Source organism: Argopecten irradians, chromosome 5 (genome assembly GCF_041381155.1).
Source record: "Argopecten irradians isolate NY chromosome 5, Ai_NY, whole genome shotgun sequence".
NCBI classification, from domain to species: Eukaryota; Metazoa; Mollusca; class Bivalvia; order Pectinida; family Pectinidae; genus Argopecten; species Argopecten irradians.
Genome location: NC_091138.1, coordinates 15327778 through 15355319, shown reverse-complemented (window position 1 = coordinate 15355319; position 27542 = coordinate 15327778). Strand labels below are relative to the sequence as shown.

General features: G+C 32.8%; 1 protein-coding gene across 2 annotated transcripts; it reads left to right on the top strand.

Moving 5' to 3' along the window:
• Nucleotides 1-708: 708 nt before the first annotated feature.
• Nucleotides 709-26835, top strand: LOC138322972 (nuclear distribution protein nudE homolog 1-like). Of its 2 annotated transcripts, XM_069267252.1 has the most exons (10): nucleotides 709-1252; nucleotides 2485-2638; nucleotides 11518-11666; nucleotides 12414-12459; nucleotides 12656-12746; nucleotides 13224-13430; nucleotides 15076-15167; nucleotides 16891-16982; nucleotides 17487-17516; nucleotides 20922-26835. In XM_069267252.1, the coding sequence occupies exons 1-10, from the start codon at nucleotides 1173-1175 to the stop codon at nucleotides 20983-20985; spliced, it is 1005 nt and encodes a 334-aa protein (XP_069123353.1). In that variant the 5' UTR covers nucleotides 709-1172; the 3' UTR covers nucleotides 20986-26835. The 2 variants fall into 2 exon arrangements, with proteins under 2 accessions (XP_069123353.1, XP_069123354.1); XM_069267253.1 differs by lacking the exon at nucleotides 17487-17516.
• Nucleotides 26836-27542: the final 707 nt, after the last annotated feature.

The following is a 27542-nucleotide window of genomic DNA, read 5'->3' as shown; positions in this document are numbered from 1 at the left end:
GGAGCAGACGATTTAGTATTTTTCTTCAGTTACAAAAGTTACTTACTTTACACCATTACCACCATTCAACAGTTTGAGCTTCTAATTTTTCTTCAAGTTCAAAATATGAAAAATAATTAATTGCATCCCGAAAAAAATCCGTGCCATTATATCCTATATGGAATGAAGTACTGATTGCGCTTGCACCAATATAATAATAATAATAATAATAAAATATTTTATATCATTTTTTGTGTTAATTAGACATATATATACACGATAAAACACCATTTTTTTTTAACCCGCTCCTAATTTCCTCCCTCCCCCACTTTTCTACGTAAAAAAAAAAAAAAAAAAAAGTCGGGATAGCGATCTCGGACTCCTGTTCCGGCCATCATTTTGGAGTGAAAGACAATACAAAAAAATCATCCCAACCTACCGACCTTTTTTTGCCAATGTAACCCTAAACAGACATATTATTTTGTTGCCTTATTAAAATATCTCTACATGGCCCATGCAATTCATATTCTTTAAAAGCTACCAATCGATGCGAAATTGTAAATTATCACATGCATCTATTTAATTTGTATCGTGAAATATGGAGAGAATAGAAAAAAAGCTGAATAAAAAAAAAACATTTTGCATGCAGAAATTTTTATTTGTATTTCCCGCATTTATTTCTTGAAAAGCGTTTACGCGACCTCGATCCACTCTATCTGTACATGCACTTCCGGGCGGAAAGAAGGATTGAACATTTTGAGGTTGTCCGAAGAATATGTGATATTCTAATGTATGACGACTATACATGAACAGATTGCTATGAATTTAGTGTAAATTTGGATATGTCGTTTGATATTCACGAGTTATTTGACGTAAGATTACCACAGTTTTCTCAGGAAGTGCCTTAGCTTGGTTTTATACATCCAAGTTCCAACTCATGATCAGCATCAGTGCAAATCGACACAAACCACCATTCTACGCCTAGCAGTATTAATTCGACTGATTTCATTTGGAGTTGATTTGAACATTTTTTTCCAGGATTTACAAAGAAGTAGTAGAAACGATGATTAGTTAAAAACGTATATATTGTTGTTGTGTTAAATGCCATCGCTTTGATTGATCGACTGATAACGAAAATGTAATTAGGATTTTATAGAAAAGTATATCGTCACTCATATACATTTGAATGCAAAATGGATGACAGTAAACGGTTTGCAACTCCACAAGAGGAGATAACATTTTGGAGACAGACGGCAGAACATTTTAAACAGGAGTAAGTGTAAAATATAACAAATATTAAACTAATTGTTTTCATCTTTCAGAGTGCATGGGTGAAAATAATAGAAAAAATTGTATATAACCTCTCAAATGCCACCGCGTTCCCCCAAACGACCATAAATTGTTGTTCTCAATGATTCTTCGAGAGAGATAGATAGATGTCATATCATTATGGTCATAGAAAAAATAAATATTGGTAATTAAACAGCAATTTTAACATATTGTTAACAGGAGAGGAGAAAATATATAAGCTTTAGAAACTGATGCACAAACTCATGACCTCTGAACACTAGCAGAACTCTCTACCAACTGGCCTGGGCTGCCTTGAATTTGTCGTTGATGATCAGTCCAGTCCCACTACACGTGCACATATATATCAGTTTTTTAAGTCTGGATTGAGTTTTTAGTTTCCTTCCATTATGTATATTAGCTTTTGTAGAATATGTAAACATGATAGTTTTACAAGTGGTCATTGACGACATGATTTCCATATTATGTCAGATATCGCGAAAGTTGAAAAAAATGTCCGGACATTCGGACCAGCAAGGACTGTGAGTAAGCCGGACTGAACAAGATTTTGTCGAACCAAAACATTAATGTGAAGTTTTGAAGTAAACATAACTTCCTGCTATAAGTATCCGGGCAGCTGTTTTCATGATTATCTAATTTATCTTATGCAGTTTACATTATTGCCAGGTTTGGCACCTATATAATACTTCAGAGACACCATTTCTACCAACTTCCAGTACTCAATAATTAATTGCCGGACAGTCGGTCCGGACCAGATTTTCAAAAAGGCGGTCCGAGTCAAATTTTGCTGGACATGTCCGTCAGACCAGCAAATTTCGCGATGTCTGTTATGTTTACAATAAAACCTGTCTATAAAGACCACCCAAACGTCACACCAAGAAAAAATAGTCTTAATTGTCAAGTGGTCTTTATACACAGGTCAAATTGTGTTGAAATTGACCGTTTGGGAGAAAGTTGTCTTTTTGAGCATGCAGGTGGTCTTTATACAGAGGTACAAGACCGCTAAATGGCAGATCTATATAAATTTGACTGTATCAATTTCACCAGTGACATTTTCTTATATTTATTGTAGATCAATAAAGTCTAGCCTAGAGTTTTTACATGAAATCCAAATATGGTTAGCAAATACAAAAAAAAATGAAAATCATTATTTAATTATGGATTAGCCGGTTCACAAATCATTTTGTTTTCTTCCAGTCTGGAAGAGGCACGTGAAGAACTTGAAGAATTCCAGATTAGCAGTAGAGAACTTGAAGCAGAATTAGAAGCACAGCTTGAGCAGTTGGAAAATAAGAATAAAGAACTTACTTCAGATAGATCTAAGTTACAAAATGAAAATGAATCTCTCAGGGTAAGAATTTGTTTCGTTGAAAATAAATGAAGATTGTTATATATTTTAATCCATAATTAACTGATTTCTGATTTCATTAACATGTTTTATTAATTGCCATATCTACAAAAATATATATATTTGAATAATCATGAGCTTAGTTACTAAATAGAAAAAGAAATTGGTATGTATGAAGAAAGCAAAATTCTTAGTGAAAAGTATAACAATCAAACTGAAAATATGATCCACTATTCCATCTGTGTACTTGTGGCATTTTGTGTTTGCATACTTCTAATTACACGTACAAGATGTGATGTATTTGAAAGGTAACCTAATTTTCAATTTTAAGAACCCTTTAACCTATAATATATTTTACAAGGAGCAGTTAAACATCTCCACAAATTCTATTCTTTCCCTCATGGCAGATTAGGACTGACACCTTATAATTATATTATCCATGCATGTTTTATTGTTTACATCAGTACATGTAACATTTGACTGCCAAGCATCATATAGTTCACAACATACAGACCAAGACATTAACATTGCATAATATAGCATAGACAAAGTTCCATATGATCAGCGTCTCATACTGCTAAGAAATTATAGATCAACAGTTGTATGCATATACATTATGTGTATGCTCAATAGTGTACATGGCATATATATATATACTTGTATGTATTTACATAAAAACTATAAAGGACATGGAGAGAATATGTATGATATCCTCATTCAATTAAGGACCTTGGACACTTGATAATAATAGAATTTATACACATAGGTGTATATATATATATCTACTTTATACATTTGCATGTGAATGTATGATTTACATGCATTATCATTTGGCAGCAGTAATATTGTTTGGACATGAGATTGTTTCTTGATTACTCAGTGATACAGTGAGAGTTATAAGAATTTAATTTGTGAATTACTATATAGAGCTAGTGCATGACTGTCTATATAGAAATTTAATTTGTGGTGCACAGTAGTTGAAGGTCCAAATAGTGATAATATTTACATAGTTGAAATTCACTATCAAATCTGTGATAGCAAGTAATGCTTCAAATTTACAGGTAATATTGCATTGTACTGAAATTGCAATTAGTATTGCACTTGTGTTCATGTACCAGTAACCACTAAAACCAGTATTCACATACATATGTATTTCAATATTATTTCCCAGTCTGTGACCAGCAGCAACAATTTTTATATAATGATTGTGGGGAAATTTGATTTACAAAACAGATATTCATATAATTGATATAACCTTTTATGCTCTGTTTACTCCAAGTTGTTTAACATAATATGGTTACAGATAATGGCCATGCTTTGTTAGAATCATTGAGATGTACACATTTCATTTCCGGTCCTTCCAACCATTGGTTTCATACCTGTAGGGTAGTGGTGAACAAATTTTATCTTATAGTCAATGAAAAATTCAATATTTACTATTCAAAATATCAATTTTTTCATACTCCTTAGAAAATTTCAGACTACAAATACATTATGGTTCATAATTTGCCTAGAGGCTTACTCTGATTTAAATTACAAAGAAAAACAGCAAATGGTCGGTCTATCTAATTAGAACTTTTTGAATCCAATATACACATGTCCAAATCTCTTAAATCTTTGATGATCTTTTATATATGCACTCTGGTGTGTTTTAATTTTAAATGTTTGTAAACATCTTCATGCACCAACACGTACATTGTAAACATATCAAGCTTAAGTGTATCTACATTGTGAGGCTATCTGATATACTATAAATATAGTGGTATCCGTATATAGAAAACTCTGTACGAAAGGCCCAAGGCCTGAGAAAATAAAATGTACTGATGTGTGAAACCATATGTTTCTGTATAATCCTTCCAACTTAATGTAATCCATTGTACTTGTTTACTGACTCGGCTAATCTGGCTTGTATACATATAATGTACACATACTTGAACGGTAGATGACCTTTAAATTGGATCTTTATACATTGAATAATAGTTTCCATAGAGTTAAATCTATTATATCATTGATACTGGTAATCATTATTTTCTATTTGAAGTTTATTCTTAAATATCTGTGCAATCTGTCACTGCAAGGTTTTCACATCTACGTATACTTGATTTATAATGTATTTTGATATAAGGGTAAATAAATTAACATTCCAAGCATTTAATTCTTACAAAGAGCCTACTAGCTATATCAATTGCTAGGTCTGTGATGAATTCTCCTGGACTCTAATAAGTTGCTGATTTTTAACTTGTACTCCCCATGGACTACGTACATATGATGTTCAATATCGTTCTTTACAACTTTATCCAAATATGTTATTTGTTTACACAGTTCCTGAAGAAATTCACTAGATATATATGTGTACAATGTACCTGTACACATTAATGTACAATACACTTTATTTTGTTGACAAATATTTTCAAGATTATTGAAAACATGTGAGGTATTCAGGTTTAAAGAAAGGTCAAAGATTGATCTTATCTCAGCTCTACTACTTACATACCTTCATATCTTCTTTTATCTACTAAAAATCTGCATTTGAATCTTTAATATTTTAATCTCAGTCATGACATTGAAATTTTGATTGATGATCTAACATTGTTTAGCTTCAATATCTGATAATCTTTTATCTCATTTTAGATGAGTTATTCACATTAATCTGTCATGTAGCTATACCAGTGGTCATATGTTGTGCTTGCAATTGTCAATATATTAATTTCAAAATCAATGCTTACAATATTAGACCTTTACAACTGGCAAACATCAACTTACAGTTATTAGTAGGGTAGAAGTTGTGTGTGTACATATATATGGGTACTGTAATCAGATATCATCAAATTTATTTCCATTGTTGATTTACATCCACCCGGTAGACCTACATATTGGATTTCATGTGTTATGTGTACATTCAGTGAAATATTTACCATCTGTAATAAAATCCATACATGTCCATTTATATATTAACAAAATAAACACTATTAACCTATCCATGCTATAGTATATATAGCTTTTACACATTCATGTGTATATCATGCTAATGTCATTACCTTTGATCATCATCACACATTGAAATGATCTTAATTAGATATATATGGAGAGTTAAAATCTTATACAAGTACAGTACAAGTATTAGCTACAAGTGTACTGCAATTAAATGTTACCAGGTACAATGGCATATATCATATACAGATCATATATATACCGGTATATGTCACAAATTCACAAAAGGTGTCAAATTTTACACAAAATGACTTCTCTAGTTATCGTGTTAGTTTTATCATATAACTTGAAGCAATTTATTTGGTCTATTTTTCAAATGTTCTCGTTCATTATAATTCACTGAACTATAACAACATAATTTATGTGCATATCATTTAGAATGCCCTATATCTCCTGTTTACATACTTTCACAGAGGTATGAAATAGCTAAGATACCATGATAATACTATAGGTGTCTGCTGTACAGTCTCCCTAATTCCACTTACTTGGGTACTAAATGAATTAAAAGATAAGAAGAGAGTGTGATGGATCAGGTCTTAGTTAATGTTAATCAAGTTCAGATGGGCTGATACTATCTCTTTACCTAAAGCAGGGTTAATTATAAATGGAAAGGGTAGTGACATCAATGTTTATTTATATATTGCAAAAATAGTGTTAATTTGCATAATGATTGGCTTTTAGTTTTGCTGAATTAGAGTACGGTAGACATTATTGATAATATTTTTTGTGTGTTTTTTTTTTTTTTTTTTTTAAAGATCATGATCAACAATGCACAGAGTTGATTAAACATACGGTAGTATCTATGGTATGACCTGGTATATAAAGATAGAAAAGATGAAAGAGGACTACATTCAGGATCATATCATTTCTATTCTTCCTGAGAGTCTTTAAGGTCAATGTCTCCCTTGATGAGGTTGTCTCACTTGGCTTTTAATTACATATCTTCTGGTTGTAAAGAAGCTTATAAGGCTTTTGAGATATGTCCAGTCGTCAAGGCATTCAGAATTCGAATCTAAGACTGATATATAGATAGTACATGTACTAGATATTGCTTCTGCTTTGCATTTATATATAAGCACACATACTATAAGGAAAACAGTCTTGTAAATGTAATTTGTTTAGACTGGGATTTGCTGCTAGCTAGACAGTCCGTCTGTGACAGTGTGCTCGAGTGTCTGTATTAAGGTGTAGCACTATAAAGTTTGAGTGAATCCAAAGAAGGGCTGCCGAGCCGAGTGATAGATATGTCCTGAAACAATTATAGTTATATGGTCTTCTAACTCTTTGTAGTGCGTTCAAAATCGACTTAGTACATGTACTGATGGCTTAAGTCAGCGGTTTGTCTCAAGGTACTCAATCCAGCTTTTCTCCTCCACCCCTGAACCTATCACAAGGAGACACACCAGGAGCTCAAGTAGTACTGCAGTCTCCCAAAATATGAATATCATATAATTACCACATGCCTTTGGTGCCATTCACACCAGCCACTATCTATGACTCCTTGTAGCCGTTATACATGACACAAGGAGAGCATTTGTGATAAATTATATCCCCTATAGGTTGCAGCAGACTCCAGTATATCATGGGTGTTACATATCACATACAGGGGAGGTCATCCTTAATTAAATGACCATTGTTGTTGATAAGGCACAATCCAAGCCATACCTACTGTATATAACATTAACCCATGATTGTGCTTAAAATACACATCCATGTATTAATATATGCATTCCACTATTCCAGTATGTATACATATACATTGCACAAAATGCATGGTCTGAAATGTTCAATGTTATGTCCATTGTTTTGTCCATTGTTATATTTATATTCAAAATATACCTGGCATTCCAAATTATCATGAATATTTATGTTTGTAATGTATGCTGTATAATTACGGTTCATTATCTTAACGTTCATACATCTATTGACCTGAACCTACACTTGTTGACAGATGACATGCACAAGACCATCACATGTTAGATAATCTACATGTAAATATTATCTTGAGTGTCTGTGTATTGACCTAAAGCATATACAGCACTTTTTAGTCCTGTTAGCCCTGCATGTACTTATCAGAAGATATTACACAACAAATATATGTATACATGACAATGTAATCATGATTAAGGCAGAATAGCAATTGACATGATAATTAAGCAAAAGTCAGATTGTACTTCTGAAAAGCATTGTACATATATATACTACATATTTGTTTATGAAATCAAATCATATGTACCCTGGTAATTATAATATTTATTTTTAAATTTAATCAATATACACAGAAAATTATTACAAACCATTTTCCTTTCATCTTTTAATTTGAATAACTGCAAATAGCAATATCTCATTACATTCATTTTATTTGTGAAAAGAATTACATGGTTCTGAAGTTATATATACCATTCTTTATAGACTTATGTATTTTTACTAAGTTTTGTAGAACATTTATCATAAAAAATGCAGATCTATATAGGTCCTTAATATTTTTTCTAGATCTATCTAATCTATACTGAAGAGAGTAAATATTGACTCATCAAAATAAAAAGAAAACATCTGAAAGAATAAAAAAAAGTAAATTATTTATACATCTACAAGTTTTGGATTCAATATATATGCTGCATCCATGAGCTGCCTTAGATAAGAGAGATATAGACATAAGTAATTAATTATGAATTGTAAATTGTTAATTACTGGGACATTGGGAATTATAATAAATTGGTGACCTTTTGAAAGGTCAATATGCATATTTATATTCATCTATGCAATATACATACTAGTTTATCTGATTACGTAATAAGAATAACATCAATATATGTTCAATTTTAGCCCACCATCATCAAATGGTGGGCTATTCAAATCACCCTGCGTCGGTGGTCCGTCGTCTGTCGTCCGTCGTCCGTCCGTAAACAATGCTTGTTATCTCTATTTCTTAAAAACTGCTGCAGGGATTTTGTTCAAACTTCACATGGAGGGTCCCCTTGGTCCATATTTGTGCCATACAGATTTTGAGGCTGATCAGAAAAACAAGATGGCCTCCAGGCAGCCATCTTTGATTTTGGCAGTTGAAGTTTGTTATCGATATTTCTTGAGAACTACTGAAGGGATTTTGTTCAAACTTCACATCGAGGTTACCCTTGGTCCCTAGTTGTGCCATACAGATTTTGAGGCTGATCGGAAAACAAGATGGCCGCCAGGCAGCCATCTTTGATTTTGGCAGTTGAAGTTTGTTATCGATATTTCTTGAGAACTACTGAAGGGATTTTGTTCAAACTTCACATGGAGGTTACCCTTGGTCCCTAGTTGTGCCATACAGATTTTGAGGCTGATCGGAAAAACAAGATGGCGGCCAGGCAGCCATCTTTGATTTTGGCAGTTGAAGTTTGTTATCGATATTTCCTGAGAACTACTGAAGGAATTTTGTTCAAACTTCACATGGAGGTTACCCTTGGTCCCTAGTTGTGCCATACAGATTTTGGGGCTGATCGGAAAAACAAGATGGCGGCCAGGCAGCCATCTTTGATTTTGGCAGTTGAAGTTTGTTATCGATATTTCTTGAGAAATACTGAAGGGATTTTGTTCAAACTTCACATGGAGGTTACCCTTGGTCCCTAGTTGTGCCTTACAGATTTTGAGGCTGATCGGAAAAACAAGATGGCCGCCAGGCAGCCATCTTTGATTTTGGCAGTTGAAGTTTGTTATCAATATTTCTTGAGAACTACTTAAGGGATTTTGTTCAAACTTCACATGGAGGTTACCCTTGGTCCCTAGTTGTGCCATACAGATTTTGGGGCTGATCGGAAAAAACAGGATGGCCGCCAGGCAGCCATCTTTGATTTTGGCAGTTGAAGTTTGTTATCAATATTTCTTGAGAACTACTGAAGGGATTTTGTTCAAACTTCACATGGAGGGTACCCTTGGTCCCTAGTTGTGCCATACAGATTTTGAGGCTGATCGGAAAAACAAGATGGCCGCCAGGCAGCCATCTTTGATTTTGGCAGTTGAAGTTTGTTATCAATATTTCTTGAGAACTACTGAAGGGATTTTGTTCAAACTTCACATGGAGGTTACCCTTGGTCCCTATTTGTGCCATACAGATTTTGAGGCTGATAGGAAAAAGAAGATGGCCACCAGGCAGCCATCTTGAATTTTGATAGTTAAGGTTTGATATTCCCATTTCTCAAAAAGTGTTGAAGGGATCTTTCTCAAATTTAATATGTAGGTTCCCCTAGCGCCCTTGTTGTGCATATTGCATATTTGGACCAGTCAGTGAACAAGATGGCCGCCAGGCCGCCATCTTGGATTTCGATAGTTAAAGTTTGTTATGGCTATTTCTCAGATAGTACTGAAGGGATCTGTCTCAAATTTCATATGTAGGTTCCCCTAGGGACCTAGTTGTGCATATTGCAATTTGGGACTGATCGGTTAACAAGATGGCCGCCAGACAGCCATCTTGGATTTTGTTATTCAAAGTTTGTTAGCGCTATTTCTCAGATAGTACTGAAGGGATCTGTCTCAAAATTCATATGTAGGTTCCCCTAGGGCCCTAGTTGTGCATATTGTGATTTGGGACTGATCGGTCAACAAAATTGCTGCCAGGCAGCCATCTTGGATTTTTATATTCAAAGTTTGTTATCGCTATTTCTCAGAAAGTATTGAATGGATCTTTCTCAAATTTCACATGTTGGTTCCCCTAGGGCCCTAGTTGTGCATATTGTGATTTGGGACCGATTGATCAACAAGATGGCCGCCAAGGAGTCATCTTGGATTTTGATAGTTGAAGTTTGTTCCCGCTAAAGGTTCTCAAAAGGTACTGAAGCGATCTGTCTCAAATTTTATATGTAGTATGTTTGAAAAAGTTTGAAAAGTAGAGAAAAGATCCATCTTTCCTTTGTCAGATATAGATCATTCTTTGGTGGGATCTCTTGTATTGTTAGAAAATTGAATTTTCCCAGTGTTACTTGGCAGAGCCTTTATAAATGAACGGATATAGATGAATGAAGGGTAGTGTGTTTATAACCACAAAGAAGTTTGCGGTTACAGAAAATTGTATGATGTCCGGGCACAAATTGACATACATTCATAAAAGTACTAAGTACAGTAGGTTACATTTACACGTTGATGTGTATACATGTAACACTATATGCGCAATCACATTAATACTCTAAATGCTAATTTATACCACTTACTGTAATAGATTTTCTAATTTTAAAATATTGTCCTCATATAAATGTACAATGTGTATTGCATACTTTATAACTATACAGTGGAATTTAAAAGAAATATGCCATCATTCTAAATTGGATTTTGTGAGGGTAATAAATTAAGTTAATATGTATTGCATGTGTGGCTGAATGCTTGTACAAAAATAAGACTAGCACATTGTGCAGGAATGGTAACAAATTAAGACTTTCTGTACATGGTCTGCATGATACAACAATGACTCATCTCTTGCATATTGTATAATTCATCTGATGTTGGGTCATGTGACGACAGATTGACCTGTACTCCGTTTTACACTGTGTATAAGATTGATAAACATCATACATGAGAAATTACAAGAGAATATTTTGTGTGCTACTGCATATGGTTATATATCATGTATGAAATTAAAAGTAAAAAAAGAAATATGTTCCATGAAAGGAAGGTTGAATTTTACCGCTCTAATTGTAGTTTCCAGAAAATAATATAATTCAAAATATATCTGTTAATGAAATTACTTTTCAGTGATAAAAGGTACATTTATGAAATAACGGTTTTAGATATTTTACATTCAAGATAATGGAGTCTTATTAATTTGATTACATATATATATTGCACTGATAATTTTAAGATTTCTGGAATGTTATTGATCAAATGTGCCTAGTTGTTAATTGTAATTATATGTATTGCAGGAAAAGCTGGAAACAATCCAGTCCAGTTCATATAGGAAACAGACAGAATTAGAGGATGAACTAGCCCAGGTGACAGCATATAAGGACGAACTACAGAAGTATATTCGGGAACTAGAGCAGTCAAATGATGACTTGGAACGCACAAAGAGGTAGCTATAGGGGATTTTTTTATGAAATGGATATAAAGTCTTGTGTTTAATTCTTGATAATTGCTCTTAGTTCTATACACATAAAAACTTTCACTAGTGGGGGTGGAGGTGCAACGTCCTATGATGTTGAAATCGGCGACATTCTCGATGGCCGCGCGCGGTGGCCGAATGGTTAAGATGTACCGACATATTACCACATGCCCTCCACCTCTGGGTCGCGAGTTCGAATCCCACGTGGGGCAGTTGCCAGGTACTGACCGCTGGTCAGTGGTTTTTCTCCGGGTACTCTGGCTTTCCTCCACCAACAAACCTGGCACATCCTTAAATGACCCTGGCTGTTAATTAATAGGACGTTAAACTAATCAAACCAAACATTCTCGATAGAACCAGGTGAATACAGAGGCCTCACTAAGAATCCAGGTCCAACCATAGTGTTGGATTTACTCCTTTACCATTTATACATAGAAACTTTGTTTATAGTATGAAATATATTTTACCTACTCAGTATATTTATACAGTTTACACTTTTATTTGTTTACATCCTGAAATAATAATAATAATAAAAAAAAACTTTAAAAAAAACAGGTATGTACATTATGTTTCATGTTGAAATTAACCTGGTTTTCTGTGATAATCATATTAGCAAATTACTTTCATTAAAGTGTATTATAGTGTAAAACCAGATCTTGTTCAATATATCTAGGAAGTTTATTACATGTAATTGATTATTGGTAATTGTATTTGCAGAGCCACAGTGGTATCGTTGGAGGACTTTGAGCAAAGACTCAATCAGGTAAGATGTTTAACCTAAGGCTAGTGACATTTCAAAATCTAAATATACATGTTCTATCATCAGTTGTAGTACAGTTGATTTTCTTTTACATCATTAACAAAATAATTTAAATTTTCAACAAAAGTTTTATTATTTGTTAAATGTAAAGTACAGATAATCAATGGTGATTATTTAATATGAATGTGTTATTTTATAGGCAATAGAAAGAAATGCCTTCCTAGAAAATGAACTAGACGAAAAGGAAAATCTAGGGGAAACAGTGCAGAGACTAAAAGATGAAGCTCGAGGTATTGTGTAGTTAAATCATCAGAAGGATTTCACATTCTGTTTGTTTCATTATTTCAATAGAAATTCAGATGTGATTCCCTTGATTTAAATGTGATTGGTCTTCACATTCACAACATAATTATAATGTATGTTTTAGAATACTAAACAGTAATGTGTATGTTATAAAATTGATGTAAATCATTCAAAGTTTTAACGAAAAGAAATTATTATCTGATGTCAATACATTTTATGAGCCTTTCTCATGTTCATATATATACATTATAATACATGTATATATAGGGCAAAGAAGTAATTCTAACAGTTTAACACAGTGAACCATACATAGAGTTCATCAAAGTTAAAATTCTACAAATAAATTATAACATCATTGATCATGATGCAAATGTTATTAATCTGTTAGAGAATATTCTACTTTGGGGGTACTAACACATCATAACGCAGGTTTCTCATGTAAATGAAATGTGTTTTTTATCTAGATCTTCGCCAAGAACTTGACGTCGTGACGGTGAAGAAGCCCACTCCGAAGGAGCCAGAGTCCCCATCACCAGATGGAACGAAATCTTCCCTTACTAGTCCGTCACCAGTCTCTACAACCAACAACACGCCAACAGACGGCTCAAATAAGCTAGTGGACAGTGGTTACATGGGCTCTCAGATCATAGCCTCAACTCCTAATCTAAAACGTAGGCACCTAAATTAAAGTACCGTAGACCTAAATATTAAAGTGAACATAATCCTAGAAAGAAAAGAAAAGTGAATGTAATCCTAGAAAGAGAAGAGTTTGTACAATATATTAGTGAATGAAATCCTTGTAAGAAAAGACATTGCATGATATATAGGGATTGTAGAGAGAAGGACAAGTACATGTAACTTTTAGGAGAGAAGAAAGCCTTTAAGGGAGTTTGGGAAGATTATTTATAGTTTGCAAGCATTCAAAAAATTTTAACTTCAGGTCAGCAGAATCATGGTAAAACTTCAAACTAGAGAATTGATGGAAGTTTTTTTTCAAAATAAAACAGAATTTTCGTTTTTGTCAGTTTAGTTTTTACGTCCTATCACCATCCAGAGTCATGCAAGGACATGCCAGGTCAGAACAAGGTTCCACTGTGTTCTTTATGTTAACACCTGATTCATGTATAGAGTAGATAGAAGGATAAGACATATAGTATATTGGTGTTATAGGTGTGTCAGGGTTTGTTTGTTTCGGCTTAACTGCCAGGGTCATTTAAGGATATGCCAGGTATAGAGGTGAGGAAAACCAGAATACCTGCTGAAAAACCTCTGATAGCGGCCGGTCAGTATCTGACACCTGTCCCACATAGATTACAAACTGGCAACCAAGTTGGGGGGGGGGGGCTTGTGGTAATATGTCTGGACATCCCTCTCAGCCACCATGGCCTGTGTGCCAGGGGTTTCTCCTCTAGTATATTATTATGGGATTGGATATTATTCATAGGATAGAAAATTTAATGCTAATTGAAAAAAAAAATTTGCCAGCTTATTGCATGGGGTTTTGCGAGTGAATTCCATTATTGGTTCAATGAAGTTCACCCATATATTCACCAACCTGAGATCAATTCATAAATCTTAAAATTATTTTTGATGAAAAAAATAATATACATTTTGCATGTTGCTACTGTTGAAATTCATTGCTTTTCTCTGTGGTGCAGTGACATGCGGACCTGAGTATCAGCAGTTCAGTACTAACAGTCTCTATTGGTGATTAATCTTTACCGTGTCAGATAACTGGCCTAAATGTGCTTTACTTGTATCATAGGACTGTACCCAGCTTCTTTTTGTTTAGGCAATATTATAATTACCCCGGTAAAGAATTAATGTTTTATGTCATTATCACTACTACTAGCTGTACAAAAGGTACCAATCAGCAGGATTTAATTAGCTTCAGAGATTTCTGTAGGGCACAATGAATTTCACTTTGATGATTGGGGGATAAATTTGGGAGGTAGAAAGCATCATGTTAAATAGTACAATAAAGGATTATAGCTATCTAAAGTCACTTATCCTAGGTTGTTTTAAATCCATTGTTAAAATTCTAGATTTAATTTGAAAGTCATTATAACATAATATAATGAACGTATGGGTATTAGATATATGTGCAAAAAAAGAATTTTATAATGCAGGGCTTTTAGAACATGAATTTGACAATGTCTTCAATGAATATGCTATTTATGCGTTTATGCCTTAAAATAAAAACAGGATTGAAGATGTACAATACATATTGTTTACATGTTTCATAACATCAGTGACCTTGAAGTTTTGGGTAAAGTCCTATGAGAGGTATGTAGTGGTTGTGTTGCTTCGTTGCAGGTCTGCCTAGTAACAATGGAGGTACTCCCCTCACACCCTCTGCACGTATCTCCGCTCTCAACATAGTGGCAGACTTATTACGAAAAGTTGGAGTAAGTACCAATTCAGTCCAATACTGGAGTAGCCATACCCTCATTGATATAAATTCATAAAGCTTGAAAAGTTAGAATATATGTTATCAAAGGCTTTTATAGATATACACATGTAATATTCATCAGCTGCTGAAATTAATCATTACAAATGTGCTCTAACATCAATAATCTTAATAAACAATAAACCAATACTCAATATTTCAATATCAGATGATTTTATTAGGTCACCTGATCTCAAGTGATATTCTAATCGCCTTTTGTCAGATGATTCTTCTCCAAACCCTTTTTCAATGAAATTTTGCACAAACCTTCTAAGGCATAAGGCCAATCAAAATTGTGAATTATATTGGTCCCCACCCCCCAGGGAGCTATGGGAGGGGCCAAAAGGGGTAAAAATTGACTAAAATTTCAAAAATCTTCTTCTCCACTCACAGATGTGATGAAAATTAAATACTCTTCATAGATAGAAAGTCCTAAGGTCCTTTTACAAAAATTGTGAATTATATGACCCTGGGGTCTCAGGTTTCCCCCTGGGGAGGGGGTTAAGTTTACTATAGTTTATATAGGGAAAACACATTTTTGAGTATTTTTGATCATTTGTAATTAGGAAATGAGTCAAATATTGTCAGAATTATCAGTATGAGATGGCCATTGAATACTATTAACCAATTTTCCATGACTGATCCCCAGGGGCCTTATAGGGGCGGGTCAAAAGGGGTCAAATAGGCTATAATTTCAAAATATCTTTCTTCTAGAAAAACACATTTAGGAACATTATTTGCTTTTTCATAGAAATTAGTCAGGGTTAGAAGATAGCATTTTAACATCATATCCAAATTGGTCCTGGCTGACCCCCAGGGGCCAGAGGGTGGGGCCAAAAGGGGTCAAAAATGGATAACATTTCAAAATCTTACTTCTGAATTCACAGATTTGATGTAACCAAATAATCTTCACAGATTAAAAAGTCAAATTTATAAAATCACTGACTGACAAGGGCCTGATGGGCAAATATTATAGTGTTTATTATGCATGTCTTTGTTTCATTCTGTATCTGATATCAGGTGACCGCTAAGGCCCATTGGGCCTCTCTTGTTCTTTGATGTAGAAAAAATAGATATCCCTCATATGGCATAGCAAACAGTCCTCGTGTGCTAGCTATAGGTGGATTGAAAGCCAGTGGTATTTGAGAGTATGTGTGTGTTACTGTGTGGATTTGTTTTGAGAGTGTGTTCACAACACATAGCATGACTTCATTATAATATAGGTACACAATGGAAGTGATATGCTTGATAGTGGCATGGCTGTATCACCTCATCATCATTGATATATTTTGTCACACTACACATCATTCCGTCTTTGTTCAAAGTTATCTCTCTTGCATGAAGGTATGAATTGTGACGTCAATATTTTGTGAGCAGAAATCACATTGTTTTCTCCAAAAAAATTGATGTTATGCTCGCTAACACATTATATCACAATTAATACCTACCGCAAGGGCAAATAACTCTGTAATATGCAAAAACGGTATACATATCGGTAAGGTGAAATTTGATTTCACCAGCCTGTCTTTCCTTGTTATTTGCAAGTTAAACTCAATTTTGTTTTAAAGTCTTTGATAGATTCAGATAGATGAATTGCTACTGTGATGTAAAAATATGGAAATTTTACAAATTAAAACTGCAAATCTAATATATTAATTTATTTGTATTTTAAAAACAACCAGGCTCTGGAAAACAAGCTAGCGTCTTGTCGAAACTTTGTAAAGGACCAGCCAAGAAGTGGTAAACCTGGAGGCAGTCCTTCTAACTCGCCAAGGTTAGTATCTCACTAGGAGTTGGTTAGGGTTTATCAAGGGGTAACAGTTCTATTTCATTATGAAGGAACACTGGACTCCAGGCACAAAACTCAAAGCTTAATTCACCCACTTACTGTCGGGCATTGTATGTACAGCAGCATGGATTTTCTTTGTGAATTTGTATCATTGTGACATTAAACTACTAGGTAACCTGTCCATGTATGATAAAATATATTAAACTCCATCCAATTTTCACGTTTCTGACTGAAATTTTAATACTGTCACAAACAATACTTCAATGACTAAACAGAATACAATAGATAACATTATGAATGTAAATCTGATTTTAAGACTGTCCATGGTTGGTAGACGTATAGACAGAGTAATTTTAACATTCATAATTTTATGTTAAAAAATGTCTATTTCAAAGTTTTAGATATTTCCATTTTGATTGAAACATTTTGACTGCTATTGTGTTTTTGTCCTTTGTATACACTGACATTTGTCTGATGTATCTGTCTTAGGTCTGACGTCCTGCATGGTGCAAGACTAAGGTGATTTAACACTGTACTAAGTCCTCATGTGGTATCATTATAATAATTGTGCATGATAAATGTGTGTGGGTGTCTGTGGTTTCTAGTCAGGACTATAATTGATGTTGTAGTTTGTGTCACATATTTATATGGTTGGTATATCATTATTCCAATGTAAATGACATTATGATTTTAGCTGTCCTTTCATCTAATATCTGTTTATTTATTATAAAATTGTTTCCTTATTTATTTCTCAGTTATTATACAGTAACTTCCTCATTTACATAAGCTTTTATTAAGTCTATAGGATTGAATAACAGACTAAGACTATACACATTTTCTCCTTTGGAAATATAGATGTGTTTTTAAGAAACCTTGCATGAAATTCTATATAGATCAGTAATCAAATGAATATGTACTGAGTAATTGCCCTTTACAGCATTTTACATTGTCAATGGAATTAAAAAAATACAAAAAAATGTTTAACCCTAGCAAGAAAAAGTAAGAAAAGGATATTTTTTTTTACATAGTTGTTAATTCTGTACTACGAAAGTGTGAAAATGGAAACTTGATTATAAAATACAGACAGTAAAGATGGATTTGATGAAGCTTTACATTGTATATCAAATGACAAAGGAAATAATTCCAATAGGGGTGTTATTGTCTCTTGACAATAAAATATATCAGAATTGATCATGGTAACAGTTTTCGATATTATGCCTTCTGCGTCACATTGCTTTATGGGTATTTTTGTTTTAATTTTGCTTTTGGTTTTGCTTTGAAGCCAAACATCATATGAGTGTTGTAATTCTGCTGTTAGATGATGAATCGTGTATTAGATTAGTTCATACAATGTATATCACATTACGTCTACTCTGAATATATTTTGCAATATCGTTTTGGTCTTACTTTTATTTGATTTTTTTTTTATCCCTTAGATTTATCCTTTAACAATGTTAATATATTTTTTCTCGTTTTGTGATGAGTTTGAAGTCAAACCAACATGTACTCTGACTCACGGATGTATTATTCAGAGATTTTATGCAGCATGTAGATTAATCTTTTAAGCATTGTACTTGATTATTAAAAATTGTTGTGGTAATTTAAGTCTTAAGCAATTACGAAAAAGGATTCAGTGAAAATGATTGTATTTATTTTTAGCTCACCTGGCCCGAATGGCTGGTGAGCTTATGTCATGGCGCGGCGTCCGTCGTCCGTCGTCCGTCCGTCTGTCCGTCGTCCGTCCGTCAACATTTCCTTTAAATCGCTACTAGTCATAGAGTTCTGCATGGATTGTAACCAAATTTAGCCACAAACATCCTTGGGGGAAGGAGAACAGAACTTGTATAAATTTTGGCTCTGACCCCCTAGGGGCAGGAGGGGCGGGGCCCAATAGGGGAAATAGAGGTAAATCCTATAAATCGCTACTTGTCCTAGAGTTCTGCATGGACTGTAACCAAATTTGGCCACAAACATCCTTGGGGGAAGGGGAAAAGAACTTGTATAAATTTTGGCTCTGACCCCCCGGGGGCAGGAGGGGCGGGGCCCAATAGGGGAAATAGAGGTAAATCCTATAAATCGCTACTTGTCCTAGAGTTCTGCATGGATTGTAACCAAATTTGGCCACAAACATTCTTGAGGTAAGGGGAACAGAACTTGTATAAATTTTGGCTTTGACCCCCCTGGGGGCATGAGGGGCGGGGCCCAATAGGGAAATAAGAGGTAAATATTCAAATTCCTTCAGAAAAGAAACAATGAACCTGTATTCAGAACATGACTTGACATTACAAACCAGGTGAGCGATACAGGCCCTCTGGGCCTCTTGTTAACAGAGCAAACTACTAACCACAAGTGTGTAAAAAGAACACTTGTTATATAGAGTCCAGATTATAAACAGATCCTTTTTGAGTGATTTTAATTTTCCAACTGAATTTTCAGAGTGTGTTTCCTCTGTAATATACAAATGATGAACGGTATAGTTAGAGAACTAGCTTCAGCTTTACAACTTACCTTGGTCCTGTGATTCTATAATGAAGGTTCTCCACCTCTGTTCCAAGGTTAATTGCCAAAATTGGGCAGTTAGTGGGGTGCTGTATATATGTTGTGTTTCTGAGGATTATAGCGCAGGAGAAAACCTCTTATAATGAGATACATGAAATATAAACTATAAAGAGCAGAAAACTATTATTTAGGTATACTGTAAATAATGTTCATATTAATACATAACATTTAAAAGTTCAACTGGTAATACATATTATATGTAATGATAGTGTTATAAAATGATAAAAGTTTCAGGGAACTGAATCCACCATTTTTCATTCACAAATTAAATGTACCATAAAGGTAAGCAGTCTCAGTATACCCATAAATTTAGGTTATCTGTAAACAATTTACCAGTGTTTGATCATTGCCTCAAAAAGAGAATATTTTGATGAATAGGGTTAAATATGTTGTTATGATTCCATAACATGCTTTGAAGGAATTGATAACTGTTTAATAATTAAACTTTAATTGCTGTTAATCTGGTTGGAATACATGTATATATACCTTCTCTTATACAAAGTTTTTTACTGAATTAACATGGATACTGTAACTATTTTAATACGATAATGTTGTATGACTAAATACTCAGAGTATATATTATACATAATCCATTGTATTCAAAAAATTTAAAACATATGCATGCCAAGTTTTTAAACCTTTTTAAGATAAATATTTGAATGTAAAATCAGATAATTTTGTAACATTATATTTATATTATATTAATTTTCTATTGATTTCTTTGATATTTTCAACTAACAATTAGGTACTAAAAGTTTTCTATGAACACACAACTTACTTTTAATTAAAAAAACAATTATCAGTGTACACACAGAGAGCAAAAGTTGCTTTAAATAGTTTAATTCTAACTTAATTAACCATGTTTGGTATATTTACTTATCAAACAACTTTCTGTTGAAGTTAGCATTAAACTTACAGATATTCTTTTACATGTATACAATTTTCAACTCTGATCATACATTGATTCATCAGTAAATTATTCAAAGAGTTAGAAAATGTTAAAATCTTACTAAAATTCTGTCAGAACATGCAGAATTCATGTAATATTAAGATGACTGCATTGTGATGTTATATAGGTCCCCACCAGATCAACCAAATTTGCTGTAATATTTGTTTGCATTACAAATACTAAAAACACTACCTTGAATAACTATTAAAGCATGGAAAACTCATTATATATATGTAGCCACAAAATGTTTATGATATGTACAGTGTATATTTTAGGTGTTAGTCTATTTCTATAAAGCATTTGAAAGAAATTCAAATATATTTTTTCCCAGTTGCAAAGTTATAAAAGTGATAAAAGAATTTAAACTCCCTAGTCTTATGAAAGTTTTTCTGATCCTTCATATCTTAATTTTGCAGGGCAAAGAGGTTAAACAGAGGAGCGTCAGTGCCTCCCCAGCAAGGTGTGAAGATCCCTGTGTAGAGTCTGTGTTACATACGGCTAGTGTTCATCAGTCAGATACCTTTCTAGGATTCTTACTGCATTTAGACACAGTCCTACAGACAATGAAATGTTGTGTCCATACAAACATCCTACTGGGAGAGAGAGAGACTTGCTTGGACCCAGCCATTTTGTGTTTCTGGGCCAATACTCGTACTCAGCTATACATTTCTGGATAATGTTGCTGAAATGACGACATGACACTGAACTCAAGAGATTGTGATGGAATTTGTTTCATATACAATATTTGTGATGAGAAAGATTTCTTATGTAAGAAATCAGAAACAAAATTGACCATTTTCATTTTAGGTTTGAAACTTTATCAGATGTAAGCCTTAATATTAATTAATGATTATGATTTATTTTTTCTAATCATGTCTGAAACTCATTATATATTATTAATTATTACTTATTGGCCCCAATGTATTCCTTCAAATTTCTTACAGATGAACAGAAAAGTAAATTTGGGCAAGTTCTTGTCACCAAAATTTATCATTATGATATTTTAAAGTTAAATGTAGCATTAATTTACGGTACCCTTTTGATTTGGGTTAACTGTTGACAACATAAAAACATTTTGCAGGAAATTAGCTATTTTGTTGAAATTTCACAGTCTTTTCTCCCTTTCACTATACTCTACTATAGTGATGAATAGTCTGTTTAATAACACTTTAGAACAATTGATTTTAATAATAGTACCCCATGCCACCATCAATTCCCATTACCCGTGTTCTACGCCCTATTGCGCTGTGTATGTCATTATGTCATGTATTTTATTTTTGATTATGGTATTCCTCAAATTATTAACATACAGAAATGTATTTATAGTTCCAACAAAAGTCACTGGGTACTGCATTTTGTGCCACTCCACTAAACAATTTTATAGATGTCATGTCTGTTGACATTGTTCTGTGTGATCTCTTAGAGTTATTTCCCATTTTTCCACTTTGTCAGTATACTGACCTTACATAGTGATTTAAGGGAGGTAACTCTGAGAATGAGCTTGTTCCACAGGTATTGATACGGGGTAATGGAATTTCCATGATGTTGCTTGTTTTTATGGTTGTAGTAAATGTGATCCTTGCAATTTCATGTAACGGTTTATGGAGACTTGTTTTTATCATATTTTTTTTCTAATTAGTTTTCCAAATCCGTGTTCTAAGACCAACAGCAAATATTAGTCATCCAAGAATCAAATAATTTATAATAGGAATTTAGAGATATAGAAGATAATAACTAATGAATGAAGTCCACATTGTATGTATTTATTATCTTCACTATTATATACATTTAAATTAATTTTAGTACAATCAATATTTTCAAAATGACTAGCAAAGATATAGTTTGAATTCTTGTTCTTGCATATATGTCTAACTGCCATGAAGTAAATATAAATGAAATACTCAATTCTAATTTGGTTTACGGATAAAGTGATTCCTCTGAATTTAATTTATTCCATCTATAAAGTTTCTATACAGGTTAAATGCCTCCAGAGGAGATTTGGTTTCTGCTTCACTTTAGTGCACTGGTCGGTTATACATTACTACTGTTTTAATAGTAACACACCACAATACCATACCACTAGTGGTAATAGCCACATACAAGTACATGTATACCATAATGGGTGATATTATATAATACAAATGTAGTAACATACCATAACATCATAATTACTAGTATTAGTCCAATACATTAGTACCGGTACATTTGTATTAGTCTAATACATTACTACTAAAGCGAACAGTGACAAACAACTGTTGAACCACTGGTTGTAATAGTAACATGTCATAATAGCATTACTGAGATATATCCAGCAATTGCAAGAGCGATACTCTTACAAGTTAACACCAAATTTTATAACTTGTACTAAAGATTTCAGTTGTGTAGTTCTCAAACTTACCAGTAGCTATCAGAAACCAAGGACAAATTAAACTGCTGTAGGTACTAATTATGAGTTATAAAATACATACACAATATATATTTGTTTTTTACTATTCTCCCTACTGTAAATGGCAATAGTTACTTGGCCATAAGCCTTTAGATATATAATTCACCTCACTTAACACAAACACTGGCCTAGGTATTAATCCTATGTAAAACAATCTAAAGAAATGGAGGTGATGGGGGGCTGATGATATCCATGATCTTGATTACAAATTGATTGATTTGACACCATAAAGATATTACTTTTGTCTAAATGGCACTGTATTATATTGTATTTCTACTCATTCCATTGTCACACTGTTAGTAATTCACCTTCTCTTGTTTATGTTAAACAGACGTTTGTCAAGGAAACTCTAAAGACATCTGTAATTATGCTTTAGTGTTTTTTGTTAATACTGGTAGGATTTTTCTATGCAATGTCAGTGTAAACACTCAATTTGCCAAAGTGTAGAGCTATGTAAATATTAGAGAAATCTGCTGTCTCCAGCACAGGGTATGGCACAAATTCACAAATCAAATGTATGTGTACATGTATAGTGATTGTGGCATTATTCAACTGTCTATTTCCACAGGTCAAAAATGTCCTGATTTGAACTAAAATCGAAGAAACAGCATTTTGAAAATTTTGTCTGATTTACATTTTGTTATCTGGCTTTATATGATTTGGCTATTACGGATTATATACGGACAAGGACCTCGAAAAATCAGGAAAATTTAATTCCCACAAAAATTATTGACTGTACAGTATTTAGTTAGTCTTTGTGTCATGCTCCTGTTGTAGTGTACAGAAGAGAATTTATGTGTTCAGTTCAAATATAGAATGTCAGTGTTTAAATTTCCAGTTCATAGAACTGTCAAACATGTTTCACTTATTTGTTATTATATTGATGACTAGTTTGTAGCTGTAGATAATATAGTTTGAAGATAGATAGGATTTTATTCTGATACTCAATAATACAATAGGTAGTTAAGACTGATTGTGAATCCATATCAGATGTAAAGACTGCAAATTTTTTAAGAAAATCCTTTCAAAATGACACAATTTGTTTCCTCAAAGTTGGGGTATTTGGAGCATGGTGTAGTAGTTATCATTTCATATCCCTTCATGATTCTGATCTAGATTCTGTATTTGTATATTGTACCTTTGTCTTGCCTTGTGGGTAGGTACCAATTATTACATCATTTGTTTATGAGGGCATCATTATATTTGGAGAAAAAGCAACATGTTTCGCTTACAAATTAAAAACATCACAATTGATCCCTACCTGTAAAGGCATGCAAAGATGGAATAGTTGTCATTAAAATTACTTATTTTAATTATGATAAAACAACATAACATTATTTAAGTTATTAATTATTACCAGGTAGGTTTTAAACACTTAGATTAGTGCTACATGAAAGTCTATTAAAAATATTGTCATGTAACAACCTCATAATTACAGAGATTACATTATAAGTCACTGACTTTCTGATACAGATTAAGTATTTTTGAAGAGATTCTGTAAATGTCTTCTTATGTTAAAAGTGCACAACAGTGTAATACAGATTTAATGCTATCTGTTGTGCAATTATTTTAATACCAATGCATTTGGTAAAATGATTTATGCGTACATGGAATAGTTCCTAAATCCCTTGCCTAAAATTCAGGTTCTTTAGGAAAAACATCAACCAAATTGTTCATAAAAATTGTAAATATTAATTGTAAAAGTTATGACACCATGTACATAAGAAGTAACAGGTAACAATTTATTGTGTGCTTTAAATTTGTGTATGTTTCCATGGTATATGTGTATGTGATTATAGAAGCGATTTTGTTGTTATTGTTGTAGTGATGTATGGATGTATTCTTCTAGCTATATATCCTATCAAGCTTTAGTGAATTGTTCCCTAATAGAAATACATATAGCTTATTTGTAGTCGCTCATACAATGTATGTTTACTTATAGTCTGTTTTCAAAGGGTGGTTGTTTTTGTTTGGGAATTATTGGGTCTCTTTCTTTTAATTCAATACACTGCTGTTTAATCTTTCAAACTATTGTGCCAGATGATTTTTTATAATTATTTTCATACCATGTAGACAAGCAGTTTTTCTTTAAAAAAAAACAACCTTTAATAATTCTCAATGAATAGTGATACCAGTAGATCAAATATAAAGTTCAATATATTTTTTCTCTGTGAAATATGAAAGGTAAAAACTGCTTAAACTTGATGTACTACAGTATTATTAATACAGTAACAGACACTTAGTAACACGACTTTGGAGTTTGTTTGTTGACAATTAATTGTCTACAGTACTAGTGTATTGAAAATAAAATTTGAGCGTTACACTTCACCAGCAAAGTTAACAACCAAATAATACACTAATATGTCATGTAGATTATTCACGCTTTGATCGTCATACATGTACTAAATTATCAATTCTGAATTTATCTGAACATTAATTCAGTTGTAGAAGTAAATTATGATCATTCAAATTTAGTTTCTGTTAGCATTTTATAATCTACATGGATGAACTTCATGTTTGATTTATACAAGATGATTTTAATTAAGATCTGATTTGATTGTTCATTTACAGTGAACAGTCGGGCAAGGATGGCTAAAGTCGGTAAAAATGGTGTGAATGTATCCAGTATAATTTCTTATGAAATGGAAAAATAAAATCTCTCTTCAAAATCTGTCTGCGTACGAAGAAATTAATTTAAAGTATGGGAATTCTAAAACGTCCTCCCGGCTCATTTTGTCCTTGGTTACATTTACACGCAGCCTCGCTTTCAATGTTTTCAACTTTTCTTTACTTTAATGGTCAGAACTGGGAAACTAAGCAGAACTTGACCGTCGTATTAATATGTGAGAACTTTTGGAAGGCCAATGAACGGATTTAGACTGGTTTTCTTTGCCTGACTATTCACTTTAATGCCTGAATTGTCAAAGAAAACAATATCTGTGATGATAACTTCATGATAATGCCATACTGTATAGCCAATTGTTTCTATGGTTATTTTTTGTAATTTTGACTTAAAATTGGAAAATTAAATTTAAACCTATCAAAATTTCACAATATGAGTATAAGTGCTAATAAAATTTATCTAATACTTTAATAATATTATTTTAGGGATAAACTTTTCACAGCCACACCAATGTAAAAAAACAACACCATAATCATAAGAATTACTGGCTGTATGGTATATATGGCATACAGTTGTAACAATATATCATCATTTTAGAATGGATATACCTATTGGTGGTATGTACCATGCTTATCTAGCAAACATGTATGATGATTTCAATGTCTAGAGTACTGGGATATGGCTTTTGATACGACATAAATCTGACAAAATAACCATGTTACACTTTTAATCACAAATTACTTAAAAGATATCAACTTTTATCATTTTTGACGAGCATTAAGATATTGAAGTGAGCCTCCATTTGTTGTGATGGGTAAAGATGCCAGCAGATATAACCTCATCATAAATTGGCTCCCGTCTTTCATTAAATATTAGATATGACAGAAATTTATCGTTTGGATAATTACCTATTAAAGCTGTATATTCAAATATCAATAACAAAAAAATGTCATACAGTATTTATTATAAAAGGGTCCTGAAGAGAACATATATAATTGGCACTTGCTTTCTTTGTAATACATTATTGAAGGAATCATTTGGGAGTATTTAAAGTATGCACATATTCTGCATAAAATGACTTTAATGTATCAGCAAAAATATGCATCATTGCTGTTTTTCTGCACTCAATGAGTATATCCTATTATTAATAATATTACAATGGGTATAAAAGTATTCTATCAATAAGATAATGGTTTGTCATATTTTTTATCAGCTTCATACATCATTGGTATAATGGTAACAATAAACTGGTCAAATATAACACGATTTGTTTTATCATTTCATAATACACACATTCATTTAAAATAGTGTTTTTGGACAAATGAAAAGCTTGATTTTTAAAACATTCACATGCACAATACATGGTATACAATTTCTTAATGACTGTACATGTGCTGCAAAATATAAATAAATAGAAAAGATATTAATAATAGTAATCACCACCATGATATAACGATATGAACAATAAATTTGAGATTACATCAGAATTTAATTTATGATGACATGACGAAATTGCAAAAAAAAAAAAAAAAAAAAAATCAAAATATATGTGATAGAAATTATAATTTAGCAATCTAAATTTTATGTTCATTTAATTTGAGATTTGATGAAACTTGTCTTGAAGTTTGTCCAATGGCATTAAATCTACTTAAATCTTCTTTAGAATCATTTCATAAAATATACCGAATCAACACACATTTATTGCGCAAAGATGACACGCAAATTCCTGAAGCGTTCCATATTTATTCAACTAGGCATTTAGCGAAGGTTTTTTTTTTCCACTGACAGAAAAGTCACACAACGCTACAGTACTGTCATTCAATGTATACATTTTGAATTAAAGTGAAAAAATAACAAATGATTTGATGAAGAAATGTGCATGGCATGTATCCTGACTACGTCTAATGATGCACTGGTCCGTTGGCAAAAGTCGACAACAAAAACGAAAGTAGAAATCGTACGATGAGA

Bases quoted from the DNA above. Each gene is read 5' to 3' on its own strand.
- LOC138322972 (XM_069267252.1), top strand. From the start codon at position 1,173: ATGGATGACAGTAAACGGTTTGCAACTCCACAAGAGGAGATAACATTT. The intron at 12,747-13,223 runs GTATTGTGTAGT...TTTTTTATCTAG, and splicing joins ACTAAAAGATGAAGCTCGAG to ATCTTCGCCAAGAACTTGAC. The intron at 15,168-16,890 runs GTAAGTACCAAT...AAAAACAACCAG, and splicing joins ACTTATTACGAAAAGTTGGA to GCTCTGGAAAACAAGCTAGC.